The 19,084-nt window shown below is 45.4% G+C and overlaps 1 protein-coding gene across 1 annotated transcript in view; it reads right to left on the minus strand.

The window, feature by feature from the left end:
- Positions 1–892: 892 nt before the first annotated feature.
- SLX4IP (SLX4 interacting protein) overlaps positions 893–19,084 on the minus strand; it is a 72,524-nt gene continuing 54,332 nt past the window's right edge. Inside the window, 3 exon segments of the mRNA XM_057529279.1 lie at positions 893–5,365; positions 5,367–5,832; positions 6,879–6,979. Of these exon segments, the coding sequence (XP_057385262.1) occupies positions 5,117–5,365; positions 5,367–5,832; positions 6,879–6,979 (816 nt within the window). The 3' untranslated portion in view covers positions 893–5,116.

The raw sequence follows: 19,084 nt of genomic DNA on the forward strand, positions 1-19,084 counted from the left end.
TGCCAATGCCTAGGCCAATAGAAGCTACCCAGGTAATTCCAATTTCAGTGTCAAGAACCCATTTTTAAACGGATGGTGAAATTAATACACGGAGTGGTACGCTTACCTCGGGGCTCTATGGAGCCAAGTGTTGCACTTAAACTATCAGAGATTATTTGACAGATGAAGAAACTGAGGCCCGGGAGGTTAAGTGACTTGTCCCCAAATACATGAACCAATTGGTGGTAAAACAGCAGGGCTGTCAGCAGCACCAGGCAGGGCAGGGCAGCTTTCCTGGGCCGGCCACACGGCACCCATGACCAAAACGGCAAGAAGAAATGGGCTTTGCTTTGTCGAGTGCAGCGGTTCTCAGCATTTCACGTACAGCTTTCAGATGTATCATTCCAACCTGATATTGAAATGCTTCTGAAAAATTATGTACAGGATCTGAGGGGAAATATATGTACAAGCAACCAGAGAGGCCTGGGATCCTGTCATAAAAGGCAGTGCAGAGAAAGAGTCAGCCCAGAGCTTCATTCGGTGCTGAACTAGGACTAAATTCACTTCGAAAATGGAAATGAATCCACTTGGGAAATGTCAAGATTCTCTGGAAAGGAGTCAAGGTCACATACTTTAACCCCTCACGAGAGGAGTCTATCTTGGCTCACAACTGGGAGCAGAAGCGGTAACATAGCTGCAGTGCAGAGACCACCCCAAGTCTTACGGGCCAATTTAATCACAACATCCCGCACAGGATGTTCCAGACCTAAATCTTTAGGGCCAATGGTTCAAATGAAGAGCCCCTTTGATTATTTTAACACAGTCTTCAAAACCTCAGAATTGCTGCAAGGCGGAAAAAGTCTCCAACCAATAGAACATAATTTTATAAATAGCATGTTCAGAAAAGGGCATTTTGAATGTATATTCCTTGGGGTTAATTCACTCGCTTTAAAGAAAAGTGACATACACTAATTTACTTTTTTAAAACAATTTTACTTTTTATTCATAAAACAGGCTCATTTACACTACATACTAGTTTCATCCCCTAGGCATGCACAACTATTTAAACTATTTTAGCAGTTTAAACAAAACAAATGAGAGGATAAGGCTAATGGGAGAAGGGAGCTCTCCTGGTGATGCCTGCAGTATTTGGCTTCCTACCTTGACTGAAGAAAGTTTATTCTGGGGATCTGTCAAATCCATACCTTTAGTTGCCTGGTCAGGTGCTTGGGGATCAAATGTATGGTTTCACTGATTTTTGTTTAATTAACAAGATTTTTGATAAGTAACTGTAACAGCAATCATCAGGTAATATCATGCTGCATAATACAACTTATGTGATTAAATCCAACCCCGGTACTGAGCAGTTCTCGACAATTAAAGGCAATAATTTCATCCACTCAAGTTCCCTCTGCTAAGCTACACGTTGACATGTATTTGTTCCTTGCCTTGTTAAGTAAACAAAGAAACCAAATTAGAGGGAGTTCTGCAGATTTCTGAGAATTTAATTGCATCATGAATTGTAATACCAATGATATACATGGTTAGACTTCTGCCCTGATTTTCTGAATTAACTTCATTTTACAACGCTTAATTTATTTTGTACCAAGGAAGACTTTAAACTGTTTAACAGAAATCAGCTTAACTTTGATTTCTTACTTGTTGCAACGCGTTTCAATTCATTTGTGTTTCAATAACAACGTTTGAAGTCTCTTGTCTTGACAAACCAAGCGTGGAAATTTCCTCATAAGAGAAAAGAAGAAATTAAAAGGATTTCCATACTCAAGCCACAGCACAGCACACTGAATAGAGAGGTTTTGGCTCTGAGGAAAGCCAAAGGAAGGCCACTCACCAGAATTTTGTGGAGATATTACAGTGGGTCCTGCCAAGAAGGAATTCAAGGAAACTGGGAGCGGCCACACCGTGATCCCAGGCCACTCTCTTGGGTACAGAGGTTTCCTTCCCTTACGTGCTCTGCTCTCTCTGAGCTCTTTCTGAAATCAAAAGCCACTGATAGGCACAACAATTCATGCTAAAGTCCAAACATGACACTGAGAGCAAACAAATTAACTGTGATCCCATTGTTGTCCCCAAGATATACCCTGAGATATCTCATTCAGAAAGAAGCTATATTCTCCAAAAATCAAAATACAGAGAGTTTTTGTGACTCTTGCTTTTTATAAAATGAAATACATTTTTCCTATTTTTTTCATTTAAAATAAGTGAGCACAAAAGCTGCAGCATTTACTCCTCTCTCCCCAAACGTTTGCTCCTTTGCAGTTAGCAATTTATATGCATATCTGGATGACAGTTAACCTCCAGAAGCAAAGAAAAGAAAAATGTGTAAGAAAAGTCACACTGACTGTTCTCAGACATTTGTGGACATTAAAAAAAAAAAAAAACAACCAACACCAATCTATTAAAAAGTCATTTGAAAGCACTTGGAGGTGACGTAGAAGCCATGACATCGAGAAAGTTAGGGAGTTCAAAGTTATAACATTAATCAAATTGGATCCATATTTCTTCCAAGCATCAGACTTACGGGAACTTGACTATACATTTAATTTGCTTTATTAAGTAAGTGGTTGAAGAACTTATTCTTTTTAACTAAGAATACTGACAAGGTCTCAGATTTTCAGATGCTGGAAATTATTAAGATTATTAAGAATATCAAAACACACCCACTTCTGGCAGTAGAGAACCAACTCTTCATTTCCCACCTAATAAGCAACAAAAAAAACCTGGCAGCCCTTTTCCACTCCGTACTTCCAAATATCCAAAGAATCAAAGCACCACTCAAGTAACAAGAGATCCATGGGTGTTTCAGACATGTGGAAGGAAAATGCTTAAAGGTGAAATTCCTCAAACACATGCCCTATTGCGGAAGCAGAGAGCTGTTCCCTCTGTTAATCCTGATAAAAATCCCACGTACATGATGGCTGTGAGAAAGACCCTATCTATCTACAGCCAAAGGTGCTATTTTCCCTCTAGATCACAGTCATTGTTAGGTCCACAAATACACCAAACTCTAAAACAAGACTTTTCTTGAAGGACGATCACTAAGCGTGTTAAGTATTGGCTTTAACCACCAGGCCTAGGTTAACTAATGAAATAAAAACTCGATAAAAACTTTCTCTGGTGCCTCCAGTTCAAATATCTCCTAGGTCTGGGGTAGGCAGCAGCTATTGGAATGGCTCTTTTTAATTCCCGACTCTTCCAGGGAGCTCATTGTTTCTTGGCCTATTCCCTGGGTTACTATTTGTGCCCTCTCTGCTTAAACTGTTCCAGTAATTGTTTAAGGAGATTCAATGACACACTGTGGTTCTGTCTTTAGTGAAGCGCACACCGAGAATAGCATCGCTCTAAGAGAGGGGCCCAGGATGGGCCACGTTCTACCACCTTCTCAGGAGGTTTCCACCCTGTGTAGTCTGCCCCTATTGGAGGAGCAGAATCTGCTCCACTGTGGTTGGTATTCTGTTGGGCTCCCTCTCCCATAGAATCCTGTGACTGGAATCACCTGGGGCAGGAAAAAAGCTAAATGGGAAGCGGAAGGGGCATCCGTGGGCGGGGCCATGTTCCTGGTGTGGGTGGTGAGGCTGGGACCATAGGAAGGGAACAGGCTACCAGGAGAGTCTGGAACATCAAAGGCCTAGCACCTGTATCCACGGCCAGGTATGGCAAGCAAGACTTAGCTTCATGATGCAAAATGATGCCATGAAATATGGTTGCCTCTTAATGAGCCTTGCCCTGCAATCTAAGAGGGGAAAGGAGAGTGGGGAAGGACACAATGAGCTGGGAGAAACCACTAATTAATCTTAAGCATGAACTTACACTGTGTCTACTTCCATATTCTTTTATATTGTTGGGCTTTTTCTGGGTTATTTTTTGCTAACTCCTACACTTTGGGGAATATACTTGATTTTCCTTGTTACTAGGGAGGTACTACTTCAAAGGACCACCCAATGTTGAGCAGGAAAAAAGATACATTTGATGGGTGGCCTCTGCATATGGTTTCTTCCTTATTTTAGAATGAAACTGGGTTAAGAAAACCTACTGTAGGTGCCCATCCAAAATAAGTCATTGCTATGATTCACTATGTGACATTTCAGCAAGCCCACTGGAGACAACAGTGGGTGATACTGCAAATGGAAGGCTCCTGGTTTGAAATTTAAACTGCCTGTGAAGCCTTCCAAGTGGAAAACTGCAAACTCTGGCCGCTGAGTTCCACTTGGGTTCTGGTCTGTCCTGAACTTAAACCAGAATCTTAGAGGTGGCAGCAAGGGCAGGGACATGCCTGAGCTACAAGCAAGAACAAGCTTCTCCCACATCTTCCCCTAATGTTGGGCTGAATTATATGTAAATGTCCTGCAACTCTTAGGATAAAGTCACAGCTCCCTGGGCTCTGTGGCCGCCCTGCTTAAGAAGCTGGGAACAGAGTGACTCATACACTGAACCCAGGTGCTTTACAGGTTTGAGGGAGCATGATGGGTGCATGTCCACACGTGGGCCCCTGCTGATGCGCTGGAGGCCAGAATTGCCAGGCTGGAGGAGATCAACACTAGGGAGTCTCCAATTAACCCGGTGGTTCTCGAACGTGGGCAGGTTTCAGAATCCCCCCCGAGCTTCTCATTCTGTAGGTCTGGGTGGGACCCAGGCTCTGCATTTCTTCCACAGATTCAGACCATGATGCTGGTGCCACAGGCAGACGGTGTGAACCGCTAGCCTGTTCCTCCACTGCTGCCCTCCTCAGGCTGAAGGGCAGGAGAACTGACCAGCAGCACCGTGGCCCGTCGTGTGGTCCGTACAGGGATGTGACAAGGAGGCACAAGATTGGTTTCTTCATGCGGTTCCTTCATGGACACTGTCACTGCCAACAAAGCGAGTGGCTATTTATCACTCAAGTAAATTTCTGAAGACAGTTATAAAGTGTGAATGAGAAAGTAGCAATGCTGTCAGAACAAGCATGTAGGCTCCTGGAGGCCGCTGCTTTGGAAGCTGACCCAACGCAGGTATGTATTTTCTATTTGAAACAATCCTCCGAATTCCTTTAAAATCACGGCATCTAGACACACTGCTCGTTTGTCACAGGCTTGGCCACTATATCCTCAACTACGAGTTTGCAATCTTCTTCCGTAAGTTAGTGGCCTCTTCCGTACTTCTTTCTTTTCTTGCTTGGGCTGCCCTGAGTCGTAGCTAATCTTTCAGTGTTTGTGGCTGAGCCGGTTTGCCGTGCCTGCCCTGGCTTATTTTTCATAAGATGTCTGGAGGAGAGATTTTCCAAAGCATGCAACTCTTCATTAGACGCGGTTTCTGCCAAATCTCGTTTCAAAAGTAACCCCGGATCTGACAGCTCCGAAGTTGGCAAAACCTTGACAGCTTTGCTTTTTTTCCACTATTATTTCCCTCGGGACTAATCGATCACTTCCAAGAGAGGCTCTCTTGCGGTGGTCGGCGTCTTCCACAGAGCCGCGGCTCCTGCGTTTCTGTTGCGCTCCGGCCCCTCGTGTACTTTGTTTTGGACCCGGCGATGCTGACTCACAGCTACAGACGGGGCTCCCGCGAGGAAGCCCCGTCTCTAACCGCGCCCCAGGATGAGGTTTCTGCTGGCTGCTGGTGCCTGCTGGCGGGGGCTGATGAACTCTCTCCAGCTTCGGAACAGGAAGCCCCCGGTGGCTCTCAGCTGCATTTATGGAAGCCTTCGCCTGTCCTGCGGCCGGGGGACTGGATGGGGCCTCGCTGTCCCACCTCTTCCGTGCTACCTCTGCAATCACTGAGCCACTGGATGTTCCCACACTGTTCCTGCTGCTCTGTGATCTGCTCACGACGCTCCTTTTTGTTTCAGTTCTGTTCACACTAAAACAAAGAAAGATTTTTTGGTTTTGTAAAGCTGTAATGGCCAGGTTTCCTCCAGATCCCCCTTGTCACACTTCTTACACTTGAAGCAGGACGCATGTGCTACTCTCCTTTGTCCTCACCCCTCGGCCAATCTAGGAACATCCCCAAGTGTATATTTACATGCAGACCGGATCAAGCAAGAGCCATCACATTTTCCAGTACACGAGGAAACACTATTTATCGATCACTGGGTTATCAATGGAGTTATGATGGAGTTCATATTTTAACTAAGGCTGAGAGGCATTCATTTCAGATGTTAAAGATCAATATTGCCTACATTTAATACATTGATTTTTTTCCCAGAAGTAAATGCTCAAATACATCCAAAGCACAGGCTGTGTGTGTGTGTGTGTATGTATAAGAACATGCTTGTACATACACAAACCCCTTTTCTACAACACACATACAACTGATAATGCAAACTGCACTCTAAGTAAGTGTGAAATTCACTTGGAGGAGCAGGATAGAAGCTGCCCACGGAGAATTCAGAGACTGGAGCCTTGTGAATGGCAAGAAGTTTCTTAAACCACCAAACCCGAAATATTGAGACTAAAATATTTCTTTAGGCTAAGCTTTAGTCTGGGAACCAATACGTATGTCTGTGTTCTTACTGTTGCTTTCAGGGCCCCGAGGATTATCACAATGACACGAGGGTCAGAACAGGCACCTTTAGGAAAGGAGTGTATTTTTTCAGATCTGTCTGGGGTTGCTCGGAAAGTTGTACGAAATACCCTCAACAGGTGCTTTTCATCTTCAAAGCGCTCGTCATTAATTACTCTCTGCAACACACCTGTGAAGCAAGGCCTTGCTCCCCACTGTCCAGAAAGCGAGAGAAAAAGAGTTTGGAAGGAGGAAAAGCCAGTCTGTGACTTAAGAGTAGGGTCAGCACCAGAGGGGCTTCTGTGATTAGGGTCCGAGCACTCCTGCTGAATTCTAGACCTCGTGTTATGTGCCAGTCCATACAGACAGTCCAGAGGGAGGAAAAGGAAACTCGTGGGACCTACAGGTCTTGCAGAGCGTTTCTCCTGAGCTCTGCACCAGGAAGAAGCGGCCTCTCCACGCACGCAGCACGATCCTCTGACGCTCCTTGGAGAGCTCTTCCCGGCTATTCCAAAAGATAACAAAAGTTCAACCAGAAATCTATTAGCTGAACAGGAGGAAAAACAGTTCCACTACAAATGCCCCAGTGAACAGATTTCATTTGGTGAGGACTGGATGAAACTACGTCGTGTTAAGCTATTCTAATGTTTTTTAGTTTAGAAATTTTTGGTAAATTGTCACTTCCCTTGGATTCCCAGCACACGTTTCATACATGAACGTGCACCACAAACGTGCAAGGAGGTGATTCCAAGCCATCTGGGAACTCTCGGCCACTATCTGATATCTCTGTGGCCCTGTGACGACGCCCAGAGTCAGGAGCCAGGCAGCCGTGTGACTGTGGGCCTGACCTTCTGGAGAGACCCGGTGGCACAGTGGTCTGTACCCTGATGAGCCTCAGAATTCTTACATTTTCTCTATTGACAAAAATGCAAAATATGGCTTTTGCAATACTCAAGACAGTGTCAAGAGTTAAGCCTTTCAATACGGGTACTTTGAAAACTGGAGTTTGTAATCTTGCTTACTAAAAAACTGGGAGGTTTTTTTTTTCCTTAAACTGACAGCACTAACATGGTTTTAGATAATTCTTAGGTAATCTATCTTATCTATCCTTATACATTCCCATGGAAGCTTCATAAGGAAGCAATTACAAAACGTAAAAACCTCCCAACCATCACCAACATTGACCCATTTCTTACTTTTGGAAAGTTGTTTCCTTTTTGTTAGCACGTAGATCATTCAGAAAAGGTGTTAACTTCTTTTATTTTCTGGTACATTTCTAAGTACCCTTCTCCATCCAATTCCACAGTAAAATGTTGCTGCCACAAGGAATGGTCTTGGTAAGGTACCAGCAGGTCCTTGCTTTAGACCTACACTGGAATTCAGAATGACAGCCCCAGAGAGCCTGGTAGGCGGCAGCCATCAGTGTGATGCCCGGGTGTCCCACAGAGCGATGCCATGAGCTTCGTCCAATCACTGCCCTGTGCCACTGAGCACCAGCCTTTAGCTCTCACTAACTCTGCCTATGGTTCAGACCTGGACCAATGTCACTCAGAGTCATGTCCAGTTATGACCCAAGTCAGTTTTAAGAGTCAGTGAATAGAATACAATCGGTTTTATTGGATTATACTGCATTTTGATGCTTGTCCCTTTTCTTTCCCCTAAGACTTACTAGATGACCAAAAAGGGCTAGTTTAAAAGTTAAATGACAGAGAGAGAGAGAGATTGAGATTTATGTGTGAAACACTTCTAAACATGCCCTATAAGTACAGTAGATCTCCCCCTTACAACCACACCCTGTAAGTGCTGTATTTTCAGAGCTGAACAATTAACATAAGGAGCATGAGTCAGGCTTTGAACAACTCTGTGGGAACCAGAAAGCCTTTTGCTATTAGGAATGATGTAAATTCCCCAAGGCTGGAAGAAGTCCACAATGGAGGCAGACAGGGTCATAAATAACAACAATGGATACTGCACAGACCACATAACATACGATGCTGTGATAGCGACACTCTTTGCATCTCACATTCGATTCAACCACTGCCTTTATTTATTTATTTATTTATTTTTTAAGCTTAAAGAGCACTCTGCATTTCCTATGGGAACTTCAAAAACATCTCTAAAAAACACAGGACAATTGACTCTCCTCCCGAATTCCTCTGACAACAAACAATGGGGGAAATGTCCTTGGAAGAAAACAACAACAGAAAGAGTGACAGAGTGACAGAAGGAAATGTCCAGCTCAAAAAGTGCAAAACCTGTGACTTCGTGTTAAAAAAAAAAAAAAAGAAAGAAAGAAGGAAAGAAAAGAAAAAGAAGAAAGAAAAAGGTGAGGCAGGGTCTCCGGCTTCCAAATTAAAACCACATTTGGCAATTTGTTGAAGGAGGCATATTTACATTTGTATGAAGACTGGGTGGGCAGGGGAGAAAAGAGATTAGACTCCTTCAGCCCTTGAACTGTCAGATCTCATTAGAAATCTCTCACTCTTACATTTTAGGGTTAATTCGCTCCCCTTTGTCACTAAATCGCAGCCTCCGGTGCCCCCCAAACAAGTATTCCAGAGGAAGCAGCTATCACCTGGGAGCAGGATTTCCCAAGGGACTTGTCCTGATTACTAATGGCTTCTCACATCTGGCACCAAAATGCAACCGCGGCTTATCCAGAAGCAAAAGTCTTAAGGCTGAGGTGGCAAATGCCTCCAGGGCTTACCCGGATGACACTGCTGCTTTTCAGATTCTGTGTGACTAATGACCCTGACATCTTCGGCAAAGAATACAGACAAACCCAACATATTCAAGAAGGCTACCGGCAGGCCATCCAAAGTCCAGAGTGAGCACTCCACGGGGACTCAGGATTTAGGAAACAGGTTAACCAAGAGGATTGCTATGGATCATCATCAATCACCAGTGATTCTTCACAACCTGGACGCTAGCTCTGAGTCTAGCTAGGGAAGAAAATGCTGCAACTATCCTTCCCTGGTCACCTCTCCCCGCCATTCATTTATTTACCTTTGGTAATACTCTGAGGATTTTGGTTTTAAAAATGTCCACCTGTAAGGACTTCCCTGGTGGCACAGTGGTTAAGAATCCACCTGCCAATGTAGGGGACACGGGTTTGATCCCTGGTCCGGGAAGATCCCACATGCCGTGGAGCAACTAAGCCCGGGCACCACAACTACTAAGCCTGCGCTCTAGAGCCCGTGAGCCACAACTACTGAAGCCCGCGTGCCTAGAGCCCATGCTCCACAAGAGAAGCCACTGCAATGAGAAGCCCGCGCACCACAACGAAGAGTAGCCCCTACTCGCCGCAACTAGAGAAAGCCTGCGCGCAGCAACGAAGACCCAACACAGCCAAAAATAAATAAATGAAATAAATAAATTAAAAATAAAATAAAATAAAAACGTCCACCTGTAAAGGTGTATCTATATACAGTTCCAGGGAGAAACCAAACTGAAGTGGGGCAAGGCTACCAGCCCCAGAAGTCTAATTAGGGAGATACCCTCCTCTGCACCCAGAGCAAGGGGTCAGGCCTGCCTCCGTTCCTGGGGATGCTCTGGAGACCAGTGGATGCACCGTATGTCAAGGACAGCCAAAGCCCATGCGCCCCAGCACAGGTCCAATGGGGAGGCAGAGCAGGTGAGTGTCTAAGTATGATGGGGGTGGGTATTACCCCCAATGCTGTCTGGTCTGACCTGGGAAACATATTTTAAATTCCTGGACAGAAAGGACTACAAAGAGAATACCCACCAGAATGAGCTGGGTTGAAATGTAGTTAGAAATACTAGCGGATGTTCAAGTTACAAAGCAAGTTGCAATTGTGGATAAATCAAGGATTTAGTCACTCCACAGTGACTTACTGAGTACTACTTTTGAACAGAACACTGTTGGATTAATGAGGGATGGGGAGTGAAGGTGGCCTAAAAAGGACATTAAAAATACCCGCTCTTAGGTTTATATCCTCCTCAAGGAGTCCATAAAACATACCCAGGCCTCCCAAAGGCTAGTGGGAAGATTAGCTGCTATCAGAGGCACAGGGGGATCTATTGATTCTTGGGACCCATCCCTGGAAGTTCTGAGTCACAAGATCTGGGGTGGGGCTAGGAGATCTATATTTAGGCTCCCAGGTGATTCAAGGACTGCTGATGTGCATGAAACAAAGCTCAACAGAGCAGAGCAGCAGGTACACAAATGTAAACTGGCACACCAAGGCAGCATCTGGCAGAGAGCAGCCCAGGTGTGCAGCATCAAAATCACCTGGGGAGCTTGTTCAAAAACGTCCAGGATTCTACCCCAGAATCTACTGCATTTGGGTTTCGGGGGTGGCGGTATCAGGGCACGCGCATTTTAGCAAGTTCCCCAGTGATTCTGACACCCGGCAGAGTTAACAAACTTCTGTTCTTAGGGGCATGGAATTGAAAACCAAGCAAAGTCATCCAATCAGGCACCACTGAACTCCGCACCAAGCATTGTCTGAGGTCCTTGCAGAGACGGACATGGACCCACAGAAAATGTTCTTCCCCTCATGGAGTCTCCATCCCAGTGGGGAAGACAACAAACAAAAAACCATACAATGTCAGGTGGAGATGATGTTATGAGGAGAAATGAACCTCTAAAGGGTTGCTGGGGTACAGTGTTACATACGGTGGTCAGGGAAGGCTGTGGGAGGTAACAAGGTAAGCTCTACCCACAGGCCTGAGTGGAGGATGGGCCGCACAAGCACCTGAGAAGAGCATTTCAAACCCGGGGAGGGGTCAGGGAGCAGGTAAGAGGTGCGTGTGTGTGTGTGTGTGTGTGTGTGTGTGTTGATGATGGTAAGGCCACTGGAAGGTTCCAAGAAGAAAAGTGACTTGGTATTTTAAATGGATCACCTTGGGTATAACAGCAGGACAAGGGTGGAAGCAGGGAGACCAGTGATGAGGCTACTGCAGCGGTCCATTCAAGGATGGTGGGTCTTGGGGGAGGCAGGTGGTGGTGAGAAGTAGTCTGACGGGAAATACAATTTGAAGGGAGACCCAACAGAATGAGTTGATGGCTCGGATATAGAGAGTGAGCAGAAGAAAAAAGTCGAGGATAACTCCATGATCCGTGCTTTAAACAGCTGGACGAAGGAAGTTACCCTTTACCAATACAGGAAGTACTGGGGGAGGGGCGGGCTTGGGGAAGCGAAACCAAGAAATCCGTTCTAGGTATGTAAGCTTTAGGAGCTGTCCTGGATGAAGAATGGAGATGCGGAGCAGGTGGCTCAGCTACAGCTTCTAGGAAGAGAGAGAGTTCTGTCTGCAGACACAAAGCTGGGAAGTCCACAGAGACGGTGCTTAAAGGCATCTGTCTGGATGAACTCCCGGGGGGAGTGCATTTGGACGAGAAAAAAGAAGTTGAGAAGACGAGGAGGACTCAGGAAGGAAGACTAAGAGGGGGTCGTTAGTGAGGAAAGAGAAGAGTCAACATAACATGGTGTTCCTGGAGGCAGGAGGAGAAATGGCTTCGTTAAAAGTGACAACCGTGTCAAAAGCTGCTGAGCCTTCAGGAGTGAAAACTGACCCGTGGAAGGTGACTTGACGAAAGCTATTTTTGGTGAAGCGCTGGGACCCAAGCATACCTGGAATGTGTCCAAGAGTGAAGTGGAGGCAGAGTGGAGACCAGCGCTCTCCAGTGGAGATATGACCTGTGCTGTACAGGTGACTTTAAATCTTCCAGGGACCCATGAAAAAGTAATAGGAAACTGGTGACATTAGACTTCAATAATGCATTATTTAACTCCAAATGTTACCTTTACAATGTGTGATCCATATACAATTATTGAGAGAGTTTATATTTTTGTGCTGCCTTTGAAATCTGGGGTGGATTCTACACTTCTAGTATATCATTTCTGACCCGCCACACTTCAAATGCTTAATAGCCAGATGTGGCCAGTGGCCACGGTACTGGCCAGCATGGGTGCGGACAACACTCTTGAAGAGTTCTGCAGTAAAGGGGGAGCGGAGAAGCTGGGTGGTAGCTGGACTGGGCGAGGTGGGTAATGGAGGGTGAGTCTGGGATGACCCTGCAACAGGCATATTTGGTGGGATGTGATCAGCCACCATGTGTCAACCTGCCACTGAGTTCCAGGCACTGTTTCAGCAGCTTTGCATGTATTCAGCAATGTCACCCTCAAAACAGCTTGGGGAGGCAGGGAGTTTTCTCATTACCACGCCGCATTCGTGGTCCAGCAGCACGAATGCAATCCCACTGCTCATCGGACAGCACGGCTTCTTGGGAACACGTTCCTGCCAGGCCCCTGGCACCTGGCTGCAGGCCCCCGGGATATCAGTATCAGTCCAGGGTGGATAGATCCTGGGGGCCATGATGCCGGCAGACCCTGTGTGGGCACCGGCGTCACAGCTCAGGCCAGCTACTGCCTGCCGCAGCCTGTTGCACTGGCCCCCCTTACAGCCCTGGGTGGAAGGTATGGCAGAAGTTATCCCGCCAAACTCTTGTCTCCAGGATTGTAGAACATTCTGCCAGATATGAAGGCAGTAACGGGAGAAGGGGAAAAAAAAAGATTCTCAATGCTGTTAAGATTTTTCTCACAGAGGCACTTAATGCAGTAATACGGTACTCTCAGTCTTCATCTTTTGAGAGTTGGATCTATTTTCTCATGGTTATATACATGAGTTTCTTCTGATTCTGTTTTGTTTACTCCAAATGAAAACAGCTAATAACCCAACCAGGATATTTTAAAAGTAATTCATAGAATATTAGAATACATAGCCGTTAAATCACATTCATAATGTGACTGTATCTGAATTCCTTGTGATCACATCTGCTCAGAACGACACACCCAGAATTGATCAGATCAGGTTAACGCTCCTGGGATGCAAGGTGGAGCACAGAGGTGAGGGGGACAGAGGCCAAGGAATGGCATCCCTTGGTGGCTTGTCCCAGAGCCAGTTCCTTAAGCCCCTCACAGTTGGTTCATGATTGTTTGGGGAATTTAAATGCAGCAAGAGGTATGAAACACACTTTGGAAACTGGAAAGCATTGAGCACGTTTTCTTGACATGGTTGTGAAAGAAAATCTGACGCCTGCGCAGACCACATGGGTTTATGAGAAGGTGAAGGATGCTTTGCATCTGTAGGAAACTTACATGATTAAATTCTTTCCCCACATCTCACTGGGGCCTCACTGAGTATTTGGCAGACAGGTAGTGTCCCTATTTGACAGAACGAGACCCAGGAGACTAAGCGTCTAAGGCCACACGTTTAGCTGGGGGCAGGATTGAGCCGAGAAGGCCTGGCCCTGGTGCAGCACTCTCCCCACTGTGCCCAGGGGGTCATTTGCCATCTTGGTTGGAGATGGAGACGGAGGAAGAGTACGGAACACTGAGCCTGAAGTCCGTGGGCCCAGCTTCCCTAGGTCACTATCTCACTGTGGCATCTGGACAAGCCCCTTATCTTCTCCGAACATCAGTTTCCTCATCTATTTTTAAAAAACAGGGGGGGAGGTGATAATAGCTATATAGGGGGCCCTCACCCATCTCCTGGAAACAATACACAGATTTTCTTCTAGGGAGTCGTGTCCCCACTGTTCATCCAAAGTCCATGCCTTTCAGGAGGACTCATCTCCAAGCCTGACTCCAGAAGCGGGCCTGTGACCCAGGCCAGGCGAATCGGAGTTCAGAATTCATGAGCCTCATAGAGATGCAGGGGCTACAGTGGCCCAGGAAGGGGCCTGCTCTCTTTTCCCATGAACCTGCAGCCACCAGGACCAACCACCATGTGGAGGCTGACCATGAAGCCAAACAGTGGAAGGCAGAGCCGACAGATGGTGAGAAACAGTCCTGATGAAAGTCTCTGTCCTCTGATCAACATACCTGAAGTCTGGGCTTTTGAGGCGCATGAGCCAAAAACCACCCTTTTTTCCCTAAGCCGTTTAGAGGTGGCCTTCCTGTCCCTTGAAAACTAAAAGGTTCAAGACTGATACCATCTCTTCTCAGGTTTGTTGCACTTAACAAGTTATTGTATGTGACAACACTCGGCAAACATAAAAGCCTTTTGCAAACAATAAAAGCAGCACAAAGGTAATATATTATCAGCTTATTCTGGGGGAGGGGCAAATACTAATATTAAAGTAAAACACTGGAACTACTGGGCTTCCGTGGTGGCGCAGTGGTTGAGAATCTGCCTGCCAATGCAGGGGACACGGGCTCGAGCCCTGGTCTGGGAAGATCCCACATGCCACGGAGCAACTGGGCCCGTGAGCCACAACTACTGAGCCTGTGCATCTGGAGCCTGTGCTCCGCAACAAGAGAGGCCGCGATAGTGAGAGGCCCACGCATCGCGATGAAGAGTGGCCCCCGCTCGCCGCAACTAGAGAAAGCCCTCGCACAGAAACGAAGACCCAACACAGCCAAAAATAAATAAATTAATTTAAAAAAAAAAAAAAAGGAACTACTTTCAGTTCTTCATGACTTTATAATAATAAGGCAAAAAGAAGTTTTCCTCCTAGTTTGGTGTGATGCCTGTTGACTTCCAGGAGCATCAGCATGGTGAAATGTGACCTGACACAAAAGGAGCTGCTCACAGAAAAGCAGCCCAAGTAGAGCATGAAATACGACAGTGACCACAGTCTTAGACGGTGACGCAACCTGGTCATGCAGAAACCACACGTCTTCAAATGAAGAGGTCTCTCTTTCCCAAATTTGACTTCTAAGATTTTCTTAAATTATTTGATATTTAATAAGTGAAGGAAGTGAAAAGGACAAAACAGATGGGACAGCGTAGTAACGAACAATTAAAAGAAAGTATAGAAACATACATGTGTGTATCGGCTCAAAGGAACCAGAGCAAAAAGAGGTACATGAAAAGGAAAGTGGTATCTCAAGAATCCCACTGTGGCCTGAAGGCGTTTTCCCTGCAGGTGATAACGATGGAGGACGTCTGTACTGAGATGCCGCAGACAAAGCCCTTGGTATAGGGACCAGTCCTCATGAGGCACCCGCCAGGCAGACATGACCTCCCCCATCACAGAGACGAGGAAAGTGACACCCAAGAGGCCATGTCATCTGCCCGATTCCCAAGGGACAAGCCTTTCCGCTTCACTGGGGTCCTCTGGCCCCCAGGCCCTCCATCTCTCTGCCCTCCCACGAAGGGACAAGTCTCTAAGGGGAAGAGGAGCACAGCCTGGCTGATGATGCTGCCACTTGGGTTAGCAGCAGATACCCTAAGATACCCTAGTGTTTTTTTTTTTAATAATTTTTTTAAAGTTTTCATTTCTTCTGAATTGATGACTATGAAACTAGCTTGTGCAGATCTAGGGAAGTACCAATAAAATAGTTGAAAAGAATGTTAACCTGAAAATGAAATCAGTGAAAAAAAAAAAAAAATCAAGGAAGTGATCTTGCAGTAAGTACACATTTCATAGGGATTTTCCAGTGTACACTTACCTAACCCTCGAGAACCTAAAAATAAATCCTAAACAGCCTTGGGCCCCACAGTGGAGCCTCTGGTGCCACAGAACTGTGAGAAAACTTGGGTGCTTGAAAGAATTTGTAGGTTTGGGGCCAGTGCTTCTTAAGAAGGGAGAGTACTCACTGACCACTCTGAGAATTGAAGAGAGCTATTTCACTTTGGCCAGAAAGACATAAAAATACATACCACTCTTTAAAAAAATGTCAGATAATTCATGAATCATAGGTTAATAATGTCCGGTTTAAAAGCTGAAGGGAAATAGCTGTGAAAAATAGAGAGAAACTTAACGGCAATTACCCCAGGCAGAACTACCCTAACCCTTGGAGGTCTCCTTATTCAAAAATACCTTCCCTCAGAGGCCTGTGGTTGAAAACTGCCGACACCCACAGGAAGGTTGCCAGCCCTTCGTTCGTGGTGGTGATCTTTTCCCTGACACCTCCCGTGGCCGAGCATGTGGGTCTGGACAGGATGGGAGAGGAGGGAGGTGGGTAAATGTGCAGAGCAGCCAGGCAGGTGGCGGGACTGGCCAGGGAGGGCCCACTGTGGCCCTGGTTGCCGGTGGGAAGAGGCGTGAGAGTCAGAGCGAAGACACCGCAGATGACTGTCTGATTTCACAATTCTGCTCAGAGCTGGCCCTCTGCCCAGGGATGCAGAAGGAACTGCTCTTCCCATCTCCCTCAAACACAGACAGTGAGACCCCCTTTCCAAGTCTCCAGTCTCATGACAGTAACAGACTTCTGTGGACTCGTCTGAGAACCTCGCCCCATTTATGGCATTGCTTCCTTGGGAAAATGAGCACCGAATTCTAAATCATCTGTGCACTAGTGAACTTTCCCAACATAATCCCCTTGCACGTCGACTCCGTCTGTGCTATCGCCGTGGGTGTTCTGATGGCCGTGTGGCTTTTAGGAAGTCGGCCTGAGAGATCTGCTGGTTCCCAACTCCTCTGTACCTCAGAGCAGTGACTGGGTCCTTCCTCCAAAGCAATGTCTCACTGGGAGCATACTGGCAGCTACTGGAAATGAAAGGCGTTTTAACCGGTGGTCTCTACTCTACCTCCTCCTCCCCTGGATGGTGGTTAACAGAGCTCCCGAGGGAGGTCTTGAGTTTATGCTCTTGTTGTATCCCTTTGTCCGTCACTGACTTGCTGCCTAAACGGGGCTTTGTCACTTAACTCTTTGGTACTTCAGTTTTTATAGTTGCAAAATGAAGCTGGGTTGGCAAACGGAGATGAAAAATGAGAGTGCTGAGCTTCTTGAGAGAATCACATGTGCAAGTATTTTTCTCATTTCTGGCACAGGGGGTAAGGTGTTTAGCTATCTGCTACTCTGGTGTCAATGGCATTTAAATTAACTCCTCTTTGGGGAAGAATGGGAATGATGGTGATAATGATAATTAATATTGCATTGGCCCTTTAGGATTTACATTTTTGTATTCATCATCTCACTTGATCCTTGGGAAGGCTTGCATGGCAGGCATCACCTTTACTTCTGCTTAATAAGTCTGGGGATGGATGCTCCGAGAAGCCAAATGACTCGTCCAAGGTCATCAAGTGAGTGAGGGGAGAGGCAGTGGTCAAAGTCAAGTCTTGTAATTTCACGTTTGATTCCTTTTTCACTTGTTCTATTCCCTGCCATGTTTTGCTTAATTCAATCGATCATCTAGGTAGTCATCAAAGGGAGATTATAAGGCCTCTCACAGGAAAGGTACATTATGGGGAAAAGGCACAAAGGATTAGAGGCCCCAGATACATCCTATTCTAACTGACCCTATCTAACTATTCTAACCGAGATACGCCCTACCCTAAGTTATCTATTCTACCTGTTCTAACACAGCAAAGGGCAGGTTCCTTTGGAGGGCTGGAGATGGGGGCCAGGAGACATCTCATTCACAAGTACTGCTGGCTAATCGTTTGGGAGAATTTTATTATTAGGAAGGGAGAACAAAACCTCAGTTTACTGTAACATACAAGCAAAGGATAGTTGATCTTGAAAGAAAATGACTGCCCCCGAGAAAAAATTTTCTTATGGTCTCTGTCATTGTCTAGAAAAACTATTCTAGACAGACCAGAGCAACCAAGAGCATCTTCATCGCCCGCGGCCCCCGCCCTGCAGCATTTTCGTTAGCGTCATCCACCTGCCGGTCCACACAAGGGAAGGGCAGGCAGGTGATGGATGCCGCTATAGTTCCCATCCCTATCCAGCCCATCCACAGGCCCGGCCGAGGACACAGACACCTACCACACAGCAAAAACGTCATGCAATTGAAAAGTAAATGATACACTCACTGAAAGTTATTTTCCTTACTATGTAAGAAGTTTTTATATAGTAAGGAGTTTGTGAAATACAAAAATACCAATAGAAAAACTGACATAAACAGACAATTCACAAATGAGTGGGTCCTAGTTAAAATAAATACAGACCAAACTTAGTTATCAAGTATGAACTACAGAGGAGTACAGACTAGATCATTAACAGAGGTTATCTTTGGGTTGGGAGTTGTGGGTAATTTTTAGTTTCTTCGTATATATTTCGATTCTAAAATCTTTTGTACAATGAACATGTACGATTTTGGTAAGCAGTTATTAAGTAAAAAACTAAGTTCAGAACACTGTGGGAAATGTGAAATATGGAAATGACCTCTTCCCACTCAAGGAAATTTTCCTAGTGCTACAGGAATCTCTTGTTAATGGCTTCCATGTAATTTACCACTAGCACTGTTTAGGAAATACAATAAGATAAGAAGAATGGATTCTTGAAGTCTATGATATAGTAAGAAAAACCTAGAAAAATCATCCACTACTTATTTAATTTTTTTGGTACAAAAAAAAGAGTTCCTCTCTTGAATGATCTGTTTTAAACTTGCGCAGAAGTTTCCTCAAGGAAGCTAAATAATTCTGTCATCAGGGTACAGAAGTTAGTGCACAGTCAAATTGTTGTTTACTTCTTCTAGTCTAAAAACTTAAGGACTTAAATGTTTCCTTATAATTTCTATTTATCTTTCCTAAGATTAAACTATAACTCTCCCCTGAATTTTTTTTTCAATCACAATTTTTAAAGCTATGAGTAAAATGCTTTTGTGCAAAATCATTTTGTGGTTTTCATTTAGCTACATTTTCATCTGTTTTCTCTGATAGAAATTCAGTGTGAGAAAGTATTTTTGA

This window comes from Balaenoptera acutorostrata, chromosome 15 (assembly GCF_949987535.1).
Source record: "Balaenoptera acutorostrata chromosome 15, mBalAcu1.1, whole genome shotgun sequence".
Taxonomy (NCBI): Eukaryota; Metazoa; Chordata; class Mammalia; order Artiodactyla; family Balaenopteridae; genus Balaenoptera; species Balaenoptera acutorostrata.